The sequence below is a fragment of the Typopeltis vanoorti genome, chromosome 15 (assembly GCF_054136105.1).
Source record: "Typopeltis vanoorti isolate ZY-2024b chromosome 15, IOZ_Tvanoo_1.0, whole genome shotgun sequence".
In the NCBI taxonomy this organism is placed as follows: domain Eukaryota; kingdom Metazoa; phylum Arthropoda; class Arachnida; order Uropygi; family Thelyphonidae; genus Typopeltis; species Typopeltis vanoorti.
The window spans coordinates 3,797,537-3,823,480 of record NC_143563.1 but is presented as its reverse complement, the minus strand read 5'-3'; the positions used below and the strand labels follow the sequence as shown (position 1 = coordinate 3,823,480).

General features: G+C 36.3%; 1 protein-coding gene across 1 annotated transcript in view; it reads left to right on the top strand.

Annotated features, from left to right (window-relative positions):
- LOC150098313 (uncharacterized) overlaps window positions 1-25,944 on the top strand; it is a 571,066-nt gene that overhangs the window by 96,487 nt on the left and 448,635 nt on the right. Inside the window, exon 6 of the mRNA XM_090405143.1 lies at window positions 9,456-9,512. Coding sequence (XP_090261269.1) covers window positions 9,456-9,512 — 57 coding nt within the window. The remainder of the gene's footprint in view (window positions 1-9,455; window positions 9,513-25,944) is intronic.

Sequence of the window (25,944 nt, the reverse complement as noted above, 5' to 3'; positions counted from 1 at the left end):
ATAAGTTAAGGAAGATTCATTCTTTTCATTACTTCCCACAGTGTCACATGCTGAACATAGTTAAATACTGTAGAGTTGTCTATGAAACACATTACCATAGGGAGTGTAAATCCTTTATACTTTTCTATGATTTGTCTAAGGCAAAGGATCTGATCTCTGGTACCCTTACATTTCTTAAAAGTATTGAATAGATGTATTAATATTGACAGAAATCTGGGTTAAAGATGAATGAGTTGATTACTATCATTTAAGCAGATTTAAAAATTATTAATGTGAAAATTATAACAAATCCAGAGATTTAATCATCTTTATTCAAAACTCTATATCTGTAAATAACGTTACTAAGATAAAAAAGAAATCAGCTGAAAATGTCAACTTATATTAATAACATAATTGACATCTGCCTTGACATATTTTTGTAATATGAGTCTTGCATTGGGTAAAGTTCCTAAGTAGTGGAAGGAGGGAAAGATTATGCCACTTCATAAGGGAGGTGATAGAACTCAAGCATCAAATTATATGCCTATCTGTGTGTCAGGTGTTGTGGATAAGTTGTTGGAGAAGCTTGTGAGAACTAGGATACAGAATTGGGTTGACAACAATGGTATTATCTTTGATGGATGGCATGGATTTGCTAAAGGGAGGTCATGTTTTAGTAATCTACTTACTTCTTCTTCTTCTTTTTATTATTATTAAGAGAGACCTCCAGGAAGTCATAGATTTATCAGTGGAGCCCACATACTACACACACCAGCTATCATATTTATTCTTGAATTCATTCACACTGCTTGCACTCACAACATCCAATGGCAATCCATTCCAATCATGCACCACCCTATGAGAGAAAAATCTAGCCCTCACACCCTTCTTGGTGACCTTAATTCTCAGCTTCCAAGGATGCCATCTCGTCCTTTCTCCATCCTCCATAAATAGAAAAATTCCATCAATTGAAATCCTGTATGACCCTTTCAGAAGTTTTAAATCTCAATCATATCACCCCTCTTTCTCCTGTTTGCTAGTGTCTGCAGCTTACAAATTCTCAATCTGTCTTCATAATCAGTATTCCTCAATCCTGATATCATTTTTAACACTCTCATTTGTACTCTCTCCAATCTATCAGAATCACAATGGAAACCAGAAGACCAGACCTGCGCACAATAGTCCAAGTGAGGTCTTATCAAGGCCTTGTAAAGAGGCAAAATAACATCCTTATCTTTACATGTGAATGTTTGTTTCAGCATTGCAATTATCTTTTGAGTTGTATTTGCAGTCTTTGCCACATGGCCCCTAAACTTCAACTTCCTATCTACTAACACTCCAAGATCCCTGGCCCCATCAGTTTCTTCTAGCCTAATCCCACCAATGTAATAAGACATTGGATATCTAATCATGCTGAAGTGAATGACTTTACACATTTACTGACAGTGAACTGACACCCATTTTCCCATGCCCACAATTCCAGCCTATTCAAATCATTCTGCAAAGATTGCATATCAGCAGCATTCCTGATTACCCTACCTATCTTTGCGTCATCAGCAAATAACCATATGTCGCTTGTCAAATCCTTTCCAATATCATTAATGTACAGATTGAATAACAGTGGACCAAACACTGATCCTTGTGGTACACCACTTGTTACCATAAACCTTGCAGACTCAGATCCCCCATATACCACTTTTTGAAATCTGCCAGTCAGCCATCCTCTTATCCATGCTAATATTGTATAACCCAAACCCATTTTTTCCAATTTATGCAGCAGTCTGTCATGCTGTATTCTGTCAAAAGCCTTAGCAAAATCCAAAAGTATCATGGCATATCCATTCCCATTGTCTAGTTCAATGGTAACATTGTTATAGAATGTGAGCAAGTTGCTAAAACATGACCTTCCCTTAGTAAACCCATGTTGTTCATTGCAAAATAGAGATTCACTGTCAACCCATTTCTGAATGTGAACTCTAACCAATTTTTCCAAAATCTTCACCACCACTCCTGAGATACTAATTGGTTGATAGTTGGATACATCAGTCTTTGCACCACCCTTGTGCAATGGAATTACCATACATTCCTTCCATTCCTGTGGAATCTTCCCTGTTCTGAGACTCATATTAAACATCTTGGTCAAAGGAATGTGCTGATATTCCATCAGTCCCTATTGCTGAATTCTTAATCGGTTTGTGCAACTACTCTAATACCTCGGCCTCACATACCTGTGTTTCTTCATCTAGTGAAGAGGTAAGAGTGAGCTCAATGTTGTGTTCACCAGGTTGATAGCTTTTAACAAAATGGGCACTCATTAACTGAACAATCTCTTCTGCATCTGTAACCCTCACGCCATCTGGATTTAGAAGAGTTTTGACAGTCAAACTAGAGCAGATGGGGTTGGATATTAGATTAGTGCATTGGATTGGAGACTGGCTATCTGATAGGTATCAACAAGATGTGTATGGGGGGTGTGATATCCAGAAAAAGGAAAGTCACTAGTGGAGTGACTCAGGGGTCTGTTTTAGGGCCATTACTATTTAACTTGTGTATTAATGATATTGGCGAAGATTTGGATGGAGATATTCAGTTGTTTGCAGATGATGCAAAGTTGGGACGAACCATAAGAGTAGTGAAAATGTTGTGGCCTTGCAAGAAGACTTGAATAAATTGAGTGATTGGGCAAGAAAATGGGGATGTGAGTTCAACGTTGCATAATGTAAGGTTTTAAAATTTGGAAAACAAAGATGGGATGCAGAATTTATGCTTGGTGAGAATATATTGTTGGAGGTAGAGGAAATAAGAGATCTGAGGGTGATAGTGGATAAGGATCTAAAATTTAGAGGACACATCGCCAAAATTGTGAAGACAACACAAAGACTTCTGGGAATGATGCAGAGGACACTGACATGTAGAAGTAGGGATATTCTTGTTCCATTGTATAAGCCTTTGATTAGGCCACACATGGACTATTCTGCCCAGATTTGGTCACCTGGTTTTCAGAAGGATGAAGAGATGTTGGAAAGGGTCCAAAGGCGACTGACTGAGGTAGCTTTTTCTGACCTCTGGAATGTTGAGTATGAGGAAAGATTGAGAAGATGTAATTTGCAGAGTCTGGTGGAGAGAAGGAAGAGGGGAGATACGATAGAAACCTACAAGTTGGTAAGGGGTTGTTATAAGATCAGTGGTGGAGAAGTTTTACAGAGAATAGTGGAAGATCAGGGGAGAACCAGAGGTCATCCTTGGAAACTGTATAAAGAGGGTGCGAGTAGGGGAGTGAGAGGCAGGTTTTTTTCGTGCAGAGTTGTGAATGATTGGAATGCCTTGCCTGAGAGTGTGGTGTCTGCAAGGAGTTGTTTGAGTGTGTTTAAGACATGGTATGGTGAGATGTGTGTGTGATAACAGGACCTCCCAGATGAGTCTTTGACTTCATGAGGTCTTGGGTAATAATAATAATAATAATAATAATAATATTGTGCCTAGATCATATATTTGGGAGGATCATTTTTCATTTTGCATTAAAGTACATTTGCAAGTACAGCACAAACAGAATACAACCCACAACATCCCTTATTCAACAATTGAGTACAGAGTATTGAAACATAACTTGAACATTATTTCTTTGGAAAAAAATAATGACTGAAGCAAGTATTGATAACATTTATCATAAATTTGTTGATATATTAAGCAGTAAAATACATTGCTCAATCCAAGTTAACAAAACAGACAAAAATGAAAGATAAGCCCTGGATTACACAGTGAATTAGACACTACATAAAAATGAGAGATAAAGTGTTTAGAAAGTTTAAATGATACCTACACAATCAATATTATGAACACAGTTTCAAATACTTTAGTGATCTGATACGCTATAAATTAAAAAAAAATAAAAATGAATGCTACAGAAATGAATTCCTAAAATTCCAATGTTTTCTCCAGAAAACAATGGAAGTTTGTGAATGCATTAATTGGCAAAGATATACATGAACAAACCCTTCACAAACTTCCAGATATTAACGAGAATGGAGAAAATGGAGACAGAGGATTAGAAAAATAATTCAATAATCACTTTGTCATGGGCAGTGAAAGCAATCTACGGAATGTTAAACTCTGCCTTCTGAATTAAATTATACTCCCAAAAGAATTGATAACTCCATATATCTTTTCCCCACTTGTAAAATGAAATCAAAAGTGTTATAGCTATTCTAAAAACAACAAAAACTTCAGGATACCATGGTATTAACACCAGCATTGTGAATGTCAAATGTACATTACAGAACCAAAAATGTACATTTTTAACTTATCACTGATAACAGGCACATTTCCATGGAATTTATTATTATTATTATTCTAAAACCCCATGGAATCAAAGACTCATCTAGGAGGTCCTTTTGTCACACACACAGCTCATCATACTTCACGTTAAATTCACTCAAATCCTCTGCAAACACCACCTGCTCAGGCAAGGCATTCCAATCATTCGCAACTCTGTATGCAAAAGAAACCTGCTTCTCATTTCCCTGCTCACACATGCCTTATATAGCTTCCAGTGATGACCTCTATTCTCTCCTGATCTCCCACAATTTTCTGTAAATCCTCTTCAAAACTGATCCTACCACCCTTACCCAACTCGTAGATCTCTGTGATATCACCCCTCTTCCTCCTATGTTTATCTCAATTTTACCTCCTATGTTTATCTCCTTTATCTTCAATTCCTCAACATTTCCTCATATTCGACATTCCAGAGATAGAAACTACCTCAGTCATTTGCATCTGGACCCTTTCCAATATCATATCTCTTCATCCTTTATAAAACCACATGACTAAATCTGTGCACAGTAGTTCATGTGGAGCCTGATCAAAGCCTTATACAATGGAACAAGAATCTCCTTACTTCTACAAGTTGGTGTCCTCTGCATCATTCTCAGAATTCTTTGTGTTGTTCTCGCAATTTTGTAATGTGTCCCCTAAATTTCAGATCCTTATTCACTATCACCACAAGATCTCTTATGTCCTCCACCTCCATCAATGTATTCCACCAAGCATAAATTCTACATCCCATCTTTGTTTTCCAAATTTTAAAGCCCTACATTTCGCAACATTGAATTCACATTTCCATTCCCATGCCTATTCACTCAATTTATTCAAGTCATCTTGTAAGGCCACAACATCTTTTCTGCTCTTCATAGTTTGTCCCAACTTTGCATCATCTGCAAACAACTGAATATCCCCCATCCAAATCTTTGCCAATATCATTAACATACAGGTTAAACAGCAATGGGCCTAAAACAGACCAGCAAGGCACACCACTAGTGACTTCCCTATTCTATGATATTGCTCCCCCATACACAACTTGCTGATGCCTATCAACAAGTCAGTCAATATAGCCAGTCTCCGATCCGCTATCATGATCATGCATGAGTGCACTAATGCACTCATGCATGATCCCTCTCTAACAGATTCACTTCAAGTTCTGTCTCACAGATGCAGTGTTTCAGCTGTGTGTCTATTCTACAGGTACTTCAATGGTCATTGTCCCACTGAACTGGCATCCATCATTCCTCCACTTTCTGTTGTACCTGTTAATAGAAAAGCAGCAGCTTTCCATTATCCCTCTACTTTGCACTGCAAACACACCGAAACTGCTTTTTTTCTTCCTCTTTTATTCCAACCGCAAGAATGATTTCTTATCTTCAATAAACCTGACCCCCCCCATCAGACATGACACAGATGTGCTTATAGGTCATTCTACCTCTCGTGTATGGAATCAATATATATATATATATGTTCATATTTTTTACTGCCTGAATTCCGAGAATTAGAAAAACAATTTTATTTATCATACAACATGTTTCGTCGGAAAGCCAACTTCTTCAGGTATGAGAACATTGAAAGCAAACATAAAAAAACCCGCAAAGAAACATGTACCACTACAAAATCGACTATAAACTACAGTTAAGTTTGAACTGAAGCTACAGTCCAGGCTGAAGTTCTATTGTTAGGCATCTGCGAGCATGTGACTTCACAAGTGCGGCAGTATTTTTAGTTTAATATGAAAGAAGCAATATGAAAATATCTTAAATAACAGTTTTATTGTTTTTTGTCAGGTATTATTTAATATTTTAAAACTTGTTCTAATAATATAATCTAGTTTTGTGTACCTCTTTTATTGTTCTTATTTAAGTATTAACTTTATGAAATAATAAACTATCTTTCGATATATTGTTTTTTTATACTTAAAACGGTCATTAGGTAGCAAACTGGTTGTTAAATTATTTGAATCCCACCACTGTATGTATGCATGTATAAATATGTATAAATGTTTATGAAATTCCTATAATACATTGCAGTATTTCCGAAAGTTAAATTTAGCATGCTTCTAGATTATTATATTTATGCTAGCTGTGATATGATATCAAATAATCATTTGATATCATATCACAACTGGCCAACAAAAAAAAAATTTTTTTCTGCTGATTATGATCTGACACTGGTTTTTTACTAATTCGGGTGCGCCGATTTCAAATATCAAACCCATTTTTCTCTATCACGTCAGGTTTTTCCTCTATGGCATTTTCTTTTCGCTAATTTGTAAGTTTTTGATAGTTTTAAGGAGGCAGTACTATTTAGAGTTATCAAAAAAATCGATTTTTTAATATTATTTTCTGAAAGTATGTACTTTTAAAAATCTGTTCCTAACTTTATATCAAGAAATTCGAAAAATTCCCAAAGATATAGCCTATTATTCAAAGCGGTGCGCAGATCAGAATCAGAGCGCTTACCGCTCTCGCTTGTTAGTAAACGAATAAATGCATAAGAACCTGCAACGGTTCATCACCTAATACATTTAGGTGATGAAAAGTAGGCGATGACAACTGCCTAAAACAAATTAATGCTATATGCGTCATAGCGGACAAAGAACGATCAAAATCAGTCAATCGTTAATCGATCGTGAAAGTATGATGAGCGCTTATAACGTTTCAATAAAGTCTCTGTTTTTTTTTGTCTTGTTAATTGCATGTTAGTTGGCAGTGAAGAAAATACATTATGTCTACTACTCGAAATTGTGTCAATAGTGTAGATTCCTTCTGCTACATTTGTGGCAGCTTTACTGTTCCCAGTCAAAGGACAAATATCACTGATTTCGTTAAGAAAGTGTACTTTGCATACTTTGATGTAAAACTTGCAGATCAGGACAATTCATCGGCTCCAAATAAAGTGTGTAAGTCATGTGTAGAAAATTTACGACAGTGGAGCAAGGGAAAACGCCAAAAATTAGCTTTTGGCATTCCAATAATTTGGCATGAACCGAAAAATCACGTAGATGATTGCTATTTTTGTTTAGTTCAGACTTCTGGTTATAATAAGAAGAATAATAAAAAAAAATTGTGTATCCAAATCTCGACCCAGCAATTCGGCCAGTTGCTCATTCCAATGAAATAGCCGTGCCAATTTATAAAGGACTTCCTTTACTTGAGAACGAGCATGATCGGGATATGCCAGATGTTCTTGAGGAGCAAGACCCGGATGTTGATTTAGACAATGAAAATTTAATTTCTAGTTCTGGACCGCAACGTTTTACTCAAGTGGAATTGAATGACTTAGTAAGAGATTTGGGCCTATCAAAGGAATCATCGGAATTGTTAGCTTCAAGATTAAATGAAAAAAACTTACTGGAGCAAGATACGAAGATAACTTTTTATCGTAGCAGGGAAAGTAATCTTGTACAATATTTTAAACGCGAGTGTGGGTTTGTTTACTGTAACAACGTGTCAGATTTACTAACTGAAATGAGTGTTGTACAATATCATCCAAATGAGTGGCGTTTATTTATCGACAGTTCAAGCAGAAGTCTCAAGTGTGTCTTACTACACAATGGGAATGTATATGGCTCAATTCCTATTGGCTATTCAGTCCACTTAAAGGAAACATATGAGGACATTAAAAAGGTTCTGAAGTTATTAAAATATACAGACCATAACTGGATCATCTGTGTGGATCTTAAAATGGTGAACTTTTTACTTGGCTTTCAAAGAGGATATACAAAGTTTCCGTGTTTTCTATGCTTCTGGGATAGTCGAGCGAGAAACCAACACTGGAGTCAGAAACATTGGCCTCTTAGAATATCCTTAAATGTTGGAGAACAGAATGTTATAAATCAACCTTTAATCGACAGAGAAAAAATCATTTTTCCACCTCTACACATCAAACTGGGTCTTATGAAGCAGTATGTTAAAGCTTTAGATTTACAAGGTGACTGTTTCCAGTACATATGTGAAAAATTTCCACAACTTAGTTATGAAAAAATTAAAGCCGGTGTATTTGATGGACCGCAAATTTCATCAACTCTATGAACGAAATTGAGAAAGAGGCCTGAACTTCATTTACGATGGTTGCGAATAATTTTCTTGGAAACAAAAAAGCGTGCAATTACAAAGATCTAGTGGAAACAATGCTTGAAAATTTCCAGCACCTAGGTTGCAACATGAGCATAAAGCTTCATTTCCTATACAGTCATCTTGATAGATTTCCCGAGAATTTAGGTGCTGTAAGCAATGAACAAGGCAAAAGATTTCATCAAGACTTAAAAACTATGGAAGATCGGTACCAAGGAAGATGGGATTCTCACATGATGGCTGACTACTGTTGGAGTATTCAAAGGGATTGCCAAAACAGAACACACAGCAGAAATTGCTACAAACAAAAATTTATTCCCTGAAACTCATGTGTAAGTAAAATTGTTATTTTTTTATAAATATTCTTGTAATTTTTAATGAATATTGTTAAGTAGTTATATATCTAATTATTGGCCTCTCTCGAATTCAAAGTGCCAGTACGTGCCGTTGCAGGTTCTTACACATTTATTCGTTTACTAACAAGCGAGAGCAGTGAGCGCAGCACTTTGAATAATAGGCTATATCTTTGGGAATTTTTCGAATTTCTTGATAAAAAGTTAGGAACAGATTTTTAAAAGTACATACTTTAAGAAAATTCAAAATTCAAAATTATTAAAAAATCGATTTTTTTGAATATCTAAATAGTACTGCCTCCTTAAAACTATCAAAAACTTACAAATTAGCAAAAAGAAAATGCCATAGAGGAAAAACCTGACATGATAGAGAAAAATGGGTTTGATATTTGAAATCAGCGCACTCAAATTTTTAAAAAACAAGTCTTATATAAAAGTCAGCAAAAACTGTGTTGGACTGTGTTATTATTATTATTATTATTATTATTATTATAGATGATTGTTTGGCATCATATTGCAACTGTGATGAAAATTTCAGAACTTAAAATGTCAGTTTCCATGTTTTCTGCTCTTGATATATTAAAGACCTGTCAAAATAAATACCAATATTAACAACGTATTTAAATAGGGATTATTTTGTATGAATGTTTGTATGAACTAGATTATTTTTAAATTTTTTGCATATCTGTTTTTCATTATTTTTGATTTTCATTGTGTGTATTTAAAGGAAACTGAAAATTCGGGTGAAGGTCCAAATGGAGGATATCATTACTACAGTGTACAGGTAATATGCTGTCTTTATGTGATTTATATATAGTTATTTATTATTATTATTGATAATAACAAGCCTCCATGGAGACAACTGTATCATTGCACTCAGTCTCAGTAACATATAGATGGTAGACATATAGACAGTCTTTAAAGGTACCTGTGGCATAACTATAAATGATAAATTACACGATAACCATAGTAATTAACTTTAATGAAATAAAAGTACAGATATTTCATACTGAAATTAACAGTACATCATTAGTGTAGGCAACAAGCAATTCAAAGGAATGGAATACAATGTAAATAACATTTGGTGAATTACCAATTAAAAACTTTTTCCGTGTGATGGAAATTAATGTTAATAAAGAATATTATTAAAATTATTCTTAAAAACCATTTTTTTAATGGTTATATAAGATAAGAATCTCGCAAACTTTTGGGAGAGAGAGACAATTGTTTCGATTCAGATTTGGCCAATGTAAAAGGGCTTCGCAATTTTCTTTGAAAAGGCGTTCATATTTAAACTTGCATCTCTGGAGAAAACAAACTTTATCCCACTGGATATTGTGTTTAGTGTCAATACCATGTTGTGCCAGACCAGACTTTTGAGGTTTCATGTATTCGATATAATAATGATGCTCATTAATTCTTTTTTCCACAGAACAGCCTGTTTGTCCAAAGTATGTTAGATTACATTCACACAGTATCTGGTAAATGCCAGCTAATGATAGAGGAGCCAGTTTGTCTTTTGTGAATGGCAGCAGGTGAGAAATTTTGTTGATTGGAAAATATGAGGGTGGTCTGAAAAATTCTCGCATGAAAAAAAAAACATGAAAAAAAAAATTTATAATTTCAAAATTATTTTTATTTTTCAACATAATCTTCTTTAAGACTAATACATTTATTCCAGCGATGCTCTAGTGCCATTATCACGTCCCTGTAGTGGTTCTTAGTAAGACTGCAAAATAACCCCTCTACAGCTGCAATCACCTCTTGATTCAAAGAAAAATGCTGACTGGTGAGGAAGATTTCTAGTTTTGGGAAGAGACAGAAGTCAGAGGGAGCCAAATCTGGGGAATAGGGTGGATGTTCCAACAATTCATAGTGCAAATCCCTTAATTTTCCCATTGTCAAAACACCTTTGTGGGCAGGTGCATTGTCCTGATGAAAAATTATTTTTTTCTTCTGCAAACAGGTCTTTTCACACGAATTTTTTTCTTCTAGTCTGGTTAAAAGATCGGAATAATATTCCCCGGCAGGAACTGAATGAAAGAATTGCTACATGAAGTTGAGTTAGAACTGTTAAAGCCATTATCAAACTTGACACAAATACTGCAGTTTTATTGGATAGAATATCAGCATGGACAATGACTTAATGCAAAATGACTCCGAACTTGTTGTTCGACTTGGATTCCTAATGAGTGGAAGAAGAGCAAGATAATTCTATTATGCGAGTACAAGGGTTGAGCTAAGAAAGGAGCCAAAGCAGATTGTTCACCATTTATATCTCTGGTATGGTCATCAGGGTATTGGAAAGGCTGGTTAGGAATTGCATTTAAAGGTGAGCCCCATTAGAATCCTCTTTAGAGGAGAGCATGATTTGTTAAAAATAGTACTTTAGCAATCTTCTAATGTTCAAAAGAGAGTGAAATTAGGATGTGATATGCATTCTGGATAGAGAGCTTAACAGGCAGAGTATTATATTAATGGGAATTTGTAAGTAATCAATTAAGTTGGTGACTTTGGAATTTATTGTGGACATTGAGTTAAAGTTTAGGAGTTCAGATTACTAAGGTGGTTAAGTAATCACGCCAAATAACAATACTGTTAAAGAGAGAAGTGTCTCATATGAATAAGGGCCACAATTGGATTACATAGAAAGACAGTTTTTTATTATTATTATGTAACATCTCCAGGGAGTCCAGTGACTCATCGAGGGAGGGCACCTACTCTACAACACTCCGCCTCCATCACTCCACCAATTGCAACTACCTTCATCATCTACACCAATGCCATCTACTGCTGACCATCACTACTAGTTTTTTCACAGACAATTACAAACAATCCATGCCACGGCGAGATTCAAACCCTCAGCCTTTTGGCTAGAGAGTGGATATGCTAACCACTCAGCCAACTGGGCTGGCTATCGTTTTCATGTAACACAGTATGTTTCAGGGTCACGCTCTCTCTCTCTCTGCCACCCTGCACTTATGCCGACTGAACATTTCGTCGATGCTCAGAGACAGCCAAGTAGGATGCCTGTGCACGAGAGCATTCTTGAAAGTCAAGAGAAACACGCAGACACGCCTTCGGAAATTGTTATCTGACTGAGGTTTAAAAACTTCAGTATCAAGTAAGCAAGGTGATTATTGGAATTGTGCATATGAATACAGATTGAGAGAATGTGGTCTTCCATGTTTGAAGTATAAATGAAGGCGGGACGATATTATTATTATTATTAAGAGAGATCACTAGGCATTTAAGGACTCATTGAGGGAGGCTACATATTACCCACACTAGCTGTCATATGTTTTTGTGAATTCATTTGCACTGCCTGCTGTCATTGCCTGCAACGGCAATCCATTCCAATCATGCACCACTCTATGAAAAAAAAAATCTAGCTTCACCATGCATCTTTACTGTATTCATTCTCAGCTTCCACGGATGCCCTCTCATCCACTCCCACATTCCATAAAATGAGAAATTCCATTTACTGGTATCCTGTATGACCTTTTCAGAAGAGGCAAAAATTACTACCTTATCTTTACATGCCAAGGTTTATTTCACCATTGTAATTTTCTTCTGAGCTGAATTTGCAATATTTGCTATATGGCCATTGAACTACAACCTTCTATCTACTGAAACTCCAAGCTCTCTATCCTGATCAGTTTCTATTAGCAAAATCCTATCAATATAATATATTGTAATGGTTAGTCATTTTCATATACCCACAGCTCCGGCCTATTCAAATAATTCTGCAAGTACTGCATAAGATCCACATTCCTGATTACCCAGACTATCTTTGCATCATCATTAGCAAATAGCTGTATATCTCCTGTCAAATCCTTCCCAATATTGTTAATGTACATATTGTTAAGATTGAATAACAATGGAACAAGGAACTGATCCTTGTGGCATACTGCTGGTCACCTTAAATCTTGCAGATTAACATCCCCCATTTACCACTTTTTTGATATATGTCAGTCAGCCAGCCTCTTATCCATGTCAGTATTTTATAATTCAATCCCATATTCAACAGTCTTCCATGTTGCATTCTTTCAAAAGCCTTAGCTAAATCCAAAAGTATCTTAATCGAAATGCTCTGCCATTGTAATCATATGCTGTTAATTTCTCTTTATTTTAAGTGTCTTTATTTTTTTTTTCTATACCTTATATACCATTATTCTTAAAATATTTATCTTTATACTTTATTCTAATTAGCTGTATGCGCTTTCTCTCTCGTAACCTTTCTCATTTACTCTACTGCGTATTGTGATTATCCACCTTCTATATTTACTAGTCAATTGCCTATGAATACTGGAAATTTATTTTTCAGACTGTGCCACCAATATATCATTTAATTTGCATAAGACTAAATAAAACTTCTGGTAGATTTCCCTCCCTCTCACAAGCAAAGTTTCTTTTATCAATGTTTACTTTAACAGTCATGGTTCGTAACTGAACTGCATTTTTATTGCCTTAAATTATTTTCCGCTCACTAGTCCGATTTATTTAAGAACAGTGCAGTTGCAAAATAAAAGATCAGGAAGCACTTTTAACAAATAATTAAAACACATTTATTTACAAATTATACATGAATTAAACAATAAGGAGAGTGCTTTCTCTATTCATTTATAAAATCTTTAGCATAAATTAGAACCTTTTTACTTTAACACTAATTAACTTCTTTAACTCACAATCTTATTTACTCTCTGCTTACAATTTCAACTTATTAAACTTCTTGTTTACTTGCAAAGAAGTTAGGTAACTCTCTGTTAAGTTATCTTTACAATTTTTATATCGACTTCCAATATGCCAATTGATTCTCTTAATGACACTTCTTACTGCTATTAACCAAATTCTTAAAAAGCCTTTCTATAACATACTATAAGAGGAATTGTACAAAAGTATGGAACTTACAAAGGTTCTGTATCACACATTCAGTCAAAAGTCTTGCACAAAAGGTTCTAAGGCAATTCTATAATCTCAGATCTCGAGCTTCCTTCAGGAAATTTGACTTCAGTAGTATCTCATCGGAAAAATAGCAGGCTGTAAACAGCGACCTGTGGTACTCATACAGCTCTGGCAAAATGTTGTTCTCTCACGGTAAAAAGAAAAACTTCCGAGCGAAGCTGCTTTGGGTAATTTACATCGCCAAAAATGCCTGGATGACTGCCATCTCAAGTAGCTTGAACTCCTGCCTCAAAGAAACTGTAACTGCTGTCAACTGGGATCCCTCTCTGGCCTGGAAGCTTTTCTCCGGCAATTGGAACTTCTCCTTTGGGCAGCTCGAAGCTCTCTCTCTAGACTGGAACTGGATAGCCCCTCTCTAGCAACTGCTGGAACCGGGGGGCTCCGTCTGTGGCCTAGAAGTCGTCTCTCTCTCTAGCGACATCTCGGACCGGGAAGCTCCCTATGCTTAGCTCTGTCCCTTTTTATTATGCCTTCTCTGAGACTTAGCATGAAGTTTGTAACCCGCAATGAACTCAGCATGACTCTTTCATCTTCTTTCAAGTTTGACCCACTCCCTGTTCTCCTTCGCTTTCTTTTGATTGTAAGTTGCCAGCCATCGGAAAGTTCTTTAAACTTTTCTGACTGACTTTGGAGGTGTTTACGCTCAGAGCTTGTAAGTCTTTCTCATACACAAAAAAAATCTTAACCTTTCTTATGCCATCAAGTAGCGCTATTACATAAAGTTCCGGTAGCAAAACATTGCCTTGTTTTTTAACACTGAAATATTCTTATTAAAGGAGTATATACAGTTAACTCCCAAAGGGTTATTTACAAAAATATCTAGTACAAAATATACAGAGACAAACAAGTTATTTTTACAACATTCTCATGGGACTTGACCTTTGTAAAAAAATTGATGTAAAGCGCTTTGTTATTTTTAAGCTACATCGAGATTTTACAGTATCATGGTGTATCCATTCCCCTTGTCTAATTCAATGGTAATGTTATTATAGAATGTGAGCAAGCTGCTCACATGACCTTCCCTGAGTAAATTCATGCTGTTCATTGCAAAGTAGAAATTTTCTGTCAACCCATTACTGAATGTGTGAAACAACTTTTACAAAATCTTCACCATCACTCTAGAGCAGTGTTTCTCAAACTTCAGATATCCATGTACCCCTTCTTAAATTTTCATTATTACCAAGTACCTCCTTATCAAAATCATCATTATCATCAAATTCCTGCCATGTACCCTCAAGGGTTGTACAGGATATGATAGTACTAGATGAAAAATTTACATCATTACTAACTTCCTATCTACAATTTTCCTCCAAATCAGTGTTACATGTCAATACTCCAACATTATCAGATCTTATATTTCTATCGTCTAAGGCACTTTGTACCTTATCAATCCACCTATCTCTTGGTCTTCCTCTTGGTTGTTTTCCTGCCAACCTGGCAGAGAACACTTGTTTTGCTAATCTTTCCTTGCCCATTCTGTTTAAGTGACCGTACCACCTGAGATTAGCTCTGCTAACTCATTCCTGGATGCTGACAATGTCAAGTTCTTTCCTGATATCCTCATTTTTAATATCATATTGCCATTGATGCCATCTGTTCATGCCTCTAATCTTTCTCAAGACTCTCATATCTGCGGTCTCTAGTCTTTGTTCAAGTGTTTTACTTCTGACCCAGCTCTCAGATCCATAAGTTAAAATCTGGTTTGAACACTGTCTTGTATACAGCTAATTTAGTGTTCCGACTAATTTCTCTCTTATTCCATATGAATTTATTCAGTTGACTTCCTATCATATCAACTTTGTTGGATCTGTTGTCTATTTCCATATTTAATTTACCATCATCACTAAAAATTGTGCCTAAGTAGTTGAAATGTTTTACTTATTCCACAGGTTCTCCATTCACAACGCAATTGACATTTTCAACGATTCTGCCTATTTTCGTTGTCTTTGTCTTTTTATTGCTGACCTTCATACCATATCTATTACAACAGTTATTCAATTTAGTCAGGGAATTTTTCAGACTTGTAGCGGATTTATTTAGAAGTATAACATCGTCCGCATAAAGCAAAGAGCTGACATTAACATCTCCAATTTTGATATCTGGTTTAATACCACTTTCCTTCATAATGTGATCCATATAGATAATGAATAACACAGGGGATAATGTATCCTTGTAAGTGGAGGTTTCTGTGGTTTAGAAGTTCACATGGCATATTCCGGTAATTGGACCACATTTTTTTAATAAGCTATATAAAACACGATGAATTAATAAAACATCCGACAAGTTTCGTAAGTTGTTTGACTTACATCTTCAGGAGTAAAAGGTAACTGAAAGTTAAAACAACAAAAAAGAGATTAATAGTTCATACTATACAGTTGTAGCCATCTGACTATTCATCATCATCATCATCATCATCATCAAATTCCTGCCATGTACCCTCAAGGGGTGTACAGGATATGACAGTACTACATGAAAAAATTACATCATTACTAACTTCCTATCTACAATTTTCCTCCAAATCAGTCTGTTTGTCTGACTATTCATAAAATTAAAAATCAGAATGCAGCTTCAAAGCAGTGCTGGGTTTAAACAATGCTGGATGATGCTGGATGAAATCTTGTTTCAAAAACGCTATCACGCTTCCATATATCAAAAATGTTACAAACAAGATGGCCAAATTACTTAACAAATATAACATTAAAGTAGCCTTTCTGCCGCTGGAAAAAATTTCAAGATTTCTACATCCCCCCGAAACCTCCTCATCATTCTTTAAAAAAACCAGGTGTTTACAAAATTTATTGTTCTTGTGGCATCTGCAACGTAGGACAGACAGGAAGATCTGGGAAATTCGCATGAACGAACACCAAAATGATGTGCAAAACATAAGAGTACAAAAATCAGGTCTAGCTTTCCATACCACTTCCACCGGCCACAATGTACTATGGTAGAATACAGACATGTCATACATAGAAAAAAATTGTTACATAAGAAAATTTATAGAAGCTGCAAACAAGCTTAAAATACCAACACAATGCAAAAAACATTAAGGATTAATTCTCCACCAAGTTTGGTCAGCTTTAATTAAAAAATATACCTCAGTCAGACCTCAGACATTATGAACATGAACAACAGAACGTGGCATCATCCAGCATTGTTTAAACCCAGCACTGCTTTGAATCTGCATTCTGATTTTTAATTTTATGAATAGTCGGACAGCTACAACTGTATAGTATGAACTATTAATATCTTTTTTTTGTTGTTGTTTTAACTTTCAGTTACCTTTTACCTCTGAAGATGTAAGTCAAACGACTTACGAAACTTGTCGTGTCTTTTATTAATTCATTGTGTTTTATATAGCTTATTAAAAAAATGTGGTCCAATTACCGGAATATGCCATGTGAATGTACATCCTTGTCTCACACCAGATTTAACATTAAACAATCTACCTGTACTTCAATTCTAACTTCTGACTTACAACTCAAATAAAGACTAAGTATTGCTTGATATAATGCCCCATTGACACCATATAACTGTAGTGTATTGAATAGCTTCTCTCTTGGCACTTTGTCATATCCCTTTTCCAGATCGACAAAACTTAAATACAGATTTTTGTTATATTCCCATGATTTCTCTACTATTTGTCGTAAAGTGAAGATCTGATCCTGACTGCCTCTATTTGGCCTGAAAACAGCTTATTCTTCACCAAGCTCTTCTTCCACAATTCTTCTCAACAATTTCTCAAGTATACTTGCATAAATCTTACCAGGAACACTCAGCAGAAAAATACCTCTGTAATTCTTACATTAAGTCTTATTTCACTTTTTATATATGGGTACTATGAGAGCTCTACTCCAATCATTGGGAATTCATCCCTCTGTCCAGGTCTTCTGAAATATGCAGTGCAGCCACTGTAAGACTTTTATACCACCATACTTCAGCATTTCTGGTCGAATATCATCTACTCCTGCTGCCTTTCCACATTTCAAGCCTTTGATGGCTTTTTCTACTTCAAGTATGGATATGTATTCCTGACTGCCTGTTGAGTGTTTTTTTACCACTGTGCTATCACTGCTTGTTTCATTTAGCAGTTTTTCTAAGTAATTACTCCATACTTCAAGGATATCTTTTTCTCCTGTTTTCATGTCACCTTTATCATCTCTAACTCCTTTTACATCACTCTTTCCTCCATTTCTAAGCTTCTTCAACAACCTCCAGAATATTTTGCCACCTTCTTAATATTTATTTTCTATGTTCTTGCCAAAGTCCTCCCATGACTTTTGTTTAGCTAGTTTTACACAGTGTTTAACTTTTTTACATTTGTCTCTGTATTCTCTGAGAGCACAAGCTGACTTGTTTGCCAGGAACTTTTGATATGCTTTCTTCTTTTCCTTCATTGCCTCTTTAACTTCCTGTGTCCACCATGGAGTTCTTATTTTTCTATCCTTGCAGACAAACTCACCACATACCTCTCTGTCTGAATCAATCAGGGTTTTCTTCAAGGCTTGCTACTGAATCTCCAATGTTTGGTTCTGTTCTCAAACTCTTTCATTTTTTCTTCAATAATCTTTGTGTGTTTTAGTCTACAGTTCACATCTGAGAGCTGCTCAACTTTTATTCGCTTTAAAACTTTCTTACACGTTATTCTTTTCAATATCAAATTCAGTTTTATCCTGCTCTAGATTAAATAGTGATCACTTCCAATTTCAGATCCTCTGTACACTCTGGTGTCCTCACCGGGGAGAGAACATCATTATCAACAATAACATAGTCAATGAGACTTTTCTTATTCATTGCGTCTTCTCTCCATGTGAATTTGTGCACATTTTTATGTTGGAACATGGTGTTAGTAATAACCAGTCCATGTCCTGAGCAGAAATCCAACAGGTATTTGCCATTATTATTAGATTTGCTCTTTTCTCCAAATTTTCCTAAAATATTTTTGTATGTCTGACAATCATTTCCTACTCTCCTATTTAGATCCCCAACAAGGTCGAGCTTTTCCTTTTTCATTGTGTCAGTTGCTTTCTCTAAAGCCTCAAAAAATTCCTTCACTTCTACCTTACTAGAACCTTCTGTAGGACCATAGGCACAAAGTCTCATTGTCCAGTTTCCCCATTCTCATATTTGCCCACATCACTCGACTGCCTGCCATTCAAGAAGATTAGCCTTGTATTTTGTGTTGAATACTATGGCTATGCCTTCTTTTCCTTGACTGTCATCTCTTGAATATAACATTTTGTATTTATTGCTCAGAAAGATCTCACCAGTTTTTGTCTTTTTAGTTTCAGTTACCCCTATTATGTCGATCTGGTACTTATCTAATTCTTCAGCTAGCTCCATTTCTTTGCCATTCGGGCTTCTTATGTTGATAGTACCAATCTTTAACTCTGATGATGTTGAGTTGGGGTATGTTTTCAGATTTGTTCTAGTAGCTGACTTTTTGCTGCTCGCCCTGGTTCCCTGGCAAAAACAACGTGGGCCTTGTTTAACTGGGCAACTCCCCAGCCGGCATGAAATTTCGTCATGTTGTACCATCATTTTGTATTTTGGTTTAAGCCAATAAGAATACAGTTTGATTGGCTAAATCCCAAATTGCCAGCCCATCCTCTTTTGTTCAGGATCCAGCTAGATACACATCAGGGTGCTCCATGAGAAGGTGAGGATTGGACATTAGGTCAGAAGTCCTGTTCAGTTCTCTGCATTCCTTTAAAGGCTATGTGGAGGTCTCCTCTCAGTTATACAGCTTTGACCCTTAAGCACCCCTATCAAAATAATAATAATAAAGAAATAAAATAAAAAAGTATATTTCATTGTAAATGTCTATTTTATTTGAATTTAGATGTGTATATATATATATATATATACAGGGTGTTCGGGATAAATTTGACAGTTTCGTAAGGAAAAAGAAAATCTTCTTTGTATCTATTAAATTTAATGAATTGACAAAAAAACATTACAGGCAGAGTTAATTACAATACTATCAACAAGATTTACTCAAAATAACCACCATTAGCATCGATCACAGCTTCAATTCTGCTTCGGAACCTCGAACAAGCTGATGCTACAGTCTCCCTGGGAAGGGCCGCAAAAACTGTTTTAATTTTATCCATTAACTGGGCTTTTGTATTACTGGAAGTGCGATTGGTGTCTTTTTCAACTGCGCCCCATACAAAATAATCCATGGGGTTAAGGTCTGGGGAGTTTGGAGGCCAAACATTTGGACTGGTGAAGTCGTAGAAATTTTCAGACAACCATTTTTGACTTTTCCAAGAGGTGTGGCAAGGGGCCGAATCCTGCTGCCATACATACGGCCTACCATTGGCTATCCTTGTAATCCAGGGCTTGACTACAGTTAGCAACTCCACGAACAAAGCCCGAATTCCAATGCCAGGGTTCTTCAACACCTGTTCCTGCAGATTTGCGAGGAATTCTGCTGTACGAACGCAATCAGATCGTCTGCTAGGGATCTTTCTTCTTGCTACATCCTCGTAGTCACCATTGCAAGTCTCTAGTTCATGCCTGATTGTTTTTACTGTATTCAGGGAGCATTGGGCAGCAGTCGTAATATCCTTATTTTGATGGCGGGCACGAATCATCATGATACAAGTTATTCTCTTCCATGATTCAGGTGGGTTCCAGCTATCCATCCTTTCTGACATCTTGTATATGAATGAAGAAGGGTCCAAACTTTTAAATGAAGAGAAGTGTGTGTTAATACATGTAACTTACGGAAAAATATAATTAATTATAAATATGTCAAATTTATCCCGAACACCCTGTATATATATATATATATATATATATATATATGCGCCTACCACACTTTTAGAAACACTGCTCTAGAAATACTGATATGATGATAGTTGGATACATCAGTCTTTGCACCACCATTGTGCAATGGGATTACCATACATTCTTTCCACTCCTGAAGAATCTCCCCTGTTCTGAAACTCAAGCGATATAACCTGGTCAAAGAAATAGTCAGTTCAGCTGAACATTCCTTTAGCATCCATTAGCTGATATTGTTGTGTCCTGAATAGTCAGAAATTGAAAATTAAAATTTTATTTATTCAGGAACAACTACCTTTAATTGTAGGCAGACAAATGTTGTGTTTTGGCATGGAAATTGAAATGTACATTATAACTTTAAGGCAAAACTGAAGAAATGTTTAGTTTAAGAATTGTGAGACTTAACCAGTTTGGTACAGAGTCAAATAAAGGGATTTATTTAAGGTTATTATTTAATTAGAGTATCCCATTCAATGTATTGTGTGAAAGCAAGTTGAGTGTAAGCTATAGTCCAAAGGTCACACTTTAGCCGTCCAGTACAACGTATGGCTTAAGGGAAGGAGAATTTATAAGGAAAGTGAAGCTAGAATGCTTTCTCGGAAAAACGCCACACGCAAGTGAATGAGTGCCGCGCGGTAAACAACGTAGCTAAGCACGAGAAACTTTGAGAAAGAGAGGGAAAATATAAGGGTCAAGTTACCCCCCACACATGAGGCATCTTTTTGGTTCCTGGCTCCTGCGCTCTTGGACGTTGGCTCTCTGTCTCTGCCAAATGGACAATTCCAGGTCGGTCGTAGAAGTCATGAAAGGCTTATCGAGGTTTGCAAGGCGAGGTTTGCAAGGCTAGCTATCTCTTCATAACAGAATAGCTAAGATGTATTGTGTGACCGACAATACAGATGTGTTCCTGCGGTTCCAGAGAAAGACCAGAGCGGCACACCGCCTTATCATTCCAGAGAATCTGATCGTGCTGCTATCATATGTGACCCGAGGAATGGTAGCCCACAACGGTCCCTTGATGTCCAGACATGGCTGAAGACAGAACAGAAAGTCATTCCATGGGATGGTAACATAGAATGTTAAAGTATCTGATTTCCAATTAAAGATATGAGAGACTTAATAGGTTAATTTGTGAATGGACAAGTTGTAGAGAACTTTAGTGATTATCCCATTTGGCAGTAACCTTTCCCTGTTTGAAGAATGTTTCCCTAGAAGGGATCTGTATGTGAAAAAACTTTGATATATTGTGAGGTATGATTAGTGACCCTAGAGTGATTGATGATAAGATAATTTAAGCTGGAAATTTGTATGTTTATAAAATCTCTATGGTCCAAGTTATGATTTATGTGTTATAGTGTTAGTATTGATATCAGAATTTTGCTAGGAAGGTGATTAAGTTAATCATGTACCCTATACTTTCCATGTATATCTCTTAAGCCTTAATAAATATGTTTTATATCATTTGCCTGAATCCAGCCGATTTTATGAATTCAAATAGACACTCATAAAATTACTACCGAACCTAGCGGGAGGGACATATGAATGTAGTTTGATCTTTCAAGTCACAACTGCATGTAAAACAAAGAGAAGTGAGAATAGTTAGATTAGTGTTTGAAATTTTGTTACTGTGTATTATTCTGAGATAGCCACCTTGGATAAGAGTCTTATCTATCCTTGTATTGGCTGGCGCAGTAAAAAAATAAATTCGTCAATATTTAACAGGCGGACTGTCTCAGAGGACATAATTTTAGGGCCTTGTCCCATACATAGACAAAGCCCTAATGTATGAAAGGATTACACGTGACAAAATTTGGGAACGGCTTGAATTATGGTTTGTTTAAGAAAAGAGAGTGATAGCTGATTTATTTAACTTATTGGAAAACTATTATAGAAGCCGGAAAGGAAATAACTGTATGGGAGAGTGTAGAAAACACTGGTAAAGACAATAGTAAGATAGAAATATATATAAGGTAGAAGAACGAAGGATAACCATTGGCGCAGATGATTGGACTTGTTTGAGTAAGGTTTTAGGTAAGAAGGATAGATTTAAGTAAACAACTATATTAAATCATATAGAAACATAGATATAACCATCGACAACAATATAACAATATACCTTCAGCCCTTATTACTGAATTCTTATTCAGTTTGTTCAACAGCTTTAGTACCTCCTCTTCATACACACGTGTTCCTTCATTCAATGAAGAGGTAGCAGTGAGTGCAATGTTGCATTCATCAGGTTGATAGCTTTCAGCAAATTGGGAACTTACTAGTCTAGTTGAATAATCTCTTCTGCATCTGTTACCCTCATATTCTTTCATATTTATTCTTTCTTTTACTTGGAGCATATCGATAGAATTCTTGTGGGTTGTCTTTAGCATGCAGAGCCAGTTTCTTTTCATAATCAGACTTTGCTTTCCTTACAACAGTTCTGACTCTTCTGGCCTGCTGCTTATAATTTTCATAACTGACATCTCCATTCTTTTCTTACAAATTCCTTGCTTAATAAGATGACACATCCAATTCACTTCTACCCCATTTATTCTTTGAACACTAGGGATACATTTCAATATTACATACTTTCAGTATTTTTTAAATGCTACTCATTCTTGGGAAGTAACATAAACTTAATCACTTCCCAAGTGAGTACAGCATTATCATTGGAGGCAAAATGGTTAAGTCTTTAACTGGAACCCTTCTGATACTATGTAAAATTTGATGTAGCTTAGAAGTGTACAAGTGCCTTACATTGACTTTTACAGAGGTCACATCTCAAAAGATTGTTATAAAAATAACCTTTGTGTATCACTATATAAAGAATGCTAAAAGCCTATGAAAGTAATCCGATGGGAATTAACTTGCTCAAAATTTGTAAAAAAAGAATGTCTAAAATTGGTAAGAACAAGGGTAATGCTTTGCCACTGGAAACTTTATGTTATTGCTCTAACCAAGTGTATAAGGAACTTTTGTTTACGAGCTCTGTATATGATCACCTTCAAGGTCAGTGTTAAAAGGGTCGGCATGGATCAGACAAGGTTCCGCTGTCCAACAAAATGGACAGCGGAATTTGTGTTTTAGACCCCACCAACATCCCTAATGAGATGCTGGTGACACGAGATCCCATAGTAAGGAATCCAAAACCTGCGATGGAGGAAAAGCTTACGACTCTAGAACAGGAACATGAATAAGTGTGCAACAAAGATAACAGAGCTTATGTGAGTTGTTCCTTTCATGTATTTTATGTGTAACATAGAACTATTTGTAGTGGACTGAGAAGATTAAGGTGTTAAAATTTAGCAGTGTCTGTGAATGAAATTTTGCTTGTTAGTAATTGGAGTACATATATGAAATAGCTTGAGCATAACAATTTGATTAATAGTGGATATGCTAGGAATTTTATTTAGAGAGCAGGAAAGCGTATGAAAATTTATGTTGTATAATTGCTAAGAATTGCAAAGAAAGTTTAACATTTTACTTTAACGGATAAGTAGAAGGAGTAATCTCCCCATCATATAATTGGTGTTATTTATCTTAGTGTAAATAAATGTGTTTGATCTATGTCAATAGAGAGTGCCGCCTGATCTTTGACTTACAATGAACTGTTTCAAAATAAACTTGGGCCTGTAAGCGGGAAACAAATAGGTTAACAGAGACAATAATATGTGCATGTAGATCATGACTATATATATTAATTGATTGGAAGGAATTTATGTTAGAATGGGAAGGAACTGCCAGCCATATTACCAATTCTTATGCCGAGAAGAAGGATACTGGTGGCACAGTCTAAAAAAATAAATTCCAGTACCCTTAGGCATGTCATAGGAAGTACGAAAGGTAGAATAAACTTTGCATGAAAGAGTGAATTACTATACACAGATAGTGGATTACACGAGAGAAAGGCAATAGTATAATATCTCAAGGGTTGCAGCCAGCCAAGTCATTAAAGCGATAGAAAGATAATATTAGAGCAACGCAACACATATACACAGAAAACATTACAACTATAATGAGATCTAATAATCTTTCACCTCGAGTTCCTTCTTTCATATGCTGCTTGAGGAAGTTGTCTCATAACAGCTCAATAAATTTGGTTTCATTATTTTCATGAGATTTTACTGTTACCTAATCAAAGTTTGGAGAGTTGCCATCCTGGTTGGCCAAGTGGTTAGTGTATTCACTCTCCAGCCTAAAGGCTGCAGGTTCGATTCCCACCATGGGCATGGATGCTTGTGATTATTTGTGAAAATACTAGTGATGATGATGGGCGGTAGATGTCGCTAGCGTAGATGATGATGGTAGTTGGTGAATTGATCAGTGGAGAAGAGTTTATTATTATTATTATTGTTGTTCCGGGAAACTCCAAGGAGTCGACAGACTCATCGAGGGAGGCCTTAACATCATGTCAAGAACAACTATTCAACATTCACACAGTATCTATCATACCTTGCCTTGAACTCATTCACGGTCGTAGCACCCACAACAGACTCTGGAAGCTTATTCCACTCATTCACCACTCTCCAAAAGTAAAAAACCTAGCTCTAACACCCTTGTCAACCACGCTCTTGCCCAGCTTCCATGCATGGCCCCTAGTCCTCCCACCACCAGTCATATTTTCAAAAATATCTTCTGGATCAATCTTATAAAAACCCTTCAGTAATTTGAATGTCTCAATCATATCACCCCTCTTTCGCCTATCGTCCAATTTCTGCAACCCACAAATCCTCAACCTATTTTCATAAGGTTCATTCCACAGACCTGCTATCATCTTGGTCACTCGTCTCTGGACCCTCTCCACTTCCTCCCCATCACGAAGAAACCCTGGTGCCCATAACTGGGCACAGAAGTCCAGATGGGGGTCTTATGAAGGCTCGATACAGAGGAACAACAACTTGTTTGTCTCTGCATGTTAAAGTATTTTTCAGAAGCCAAGTGATTTGGTGAGCTGTTTTAGTCATTTTTGCAATGTGCCCCCTAAACTTCAACTCCCTATCCACCAACACTCCCAAATCCCTGGCCTCATCAATCTCCTGGAGTACGGTTCCACCAATGCGATATACTGCTGCTATTCTTTTCACCCCAAAGTGCATAACCTTACACTTTGCCACATTAAATTGACATCCATTTTTCCTAGCCCAGTCCTCCAAACTATCCAAATCATCCTGTAAAATTTTGACATCCTGTGCACTCACAATTGCTCTACCCAACTTTGCATCATCAGCAAACAAGTGAACACTTCCTCTCAAATCCTTTCCAATATCATTGATGAACAAAGTGAAAAGCAGTGGTCCAAGAACAGAGCCCTGCGGCACTCCACTAGTCACAAGACGTCTTTTAGACTCCACTCCTGAATAAACCACTCTCTGGTATCTCTCCTTCAACCACCCTCCTATCCATCTCACCAACCCTATATCTATCCCCATCTTCTCCAGTTTACTGATTAGGGTTCCATGTGGTATCCTATC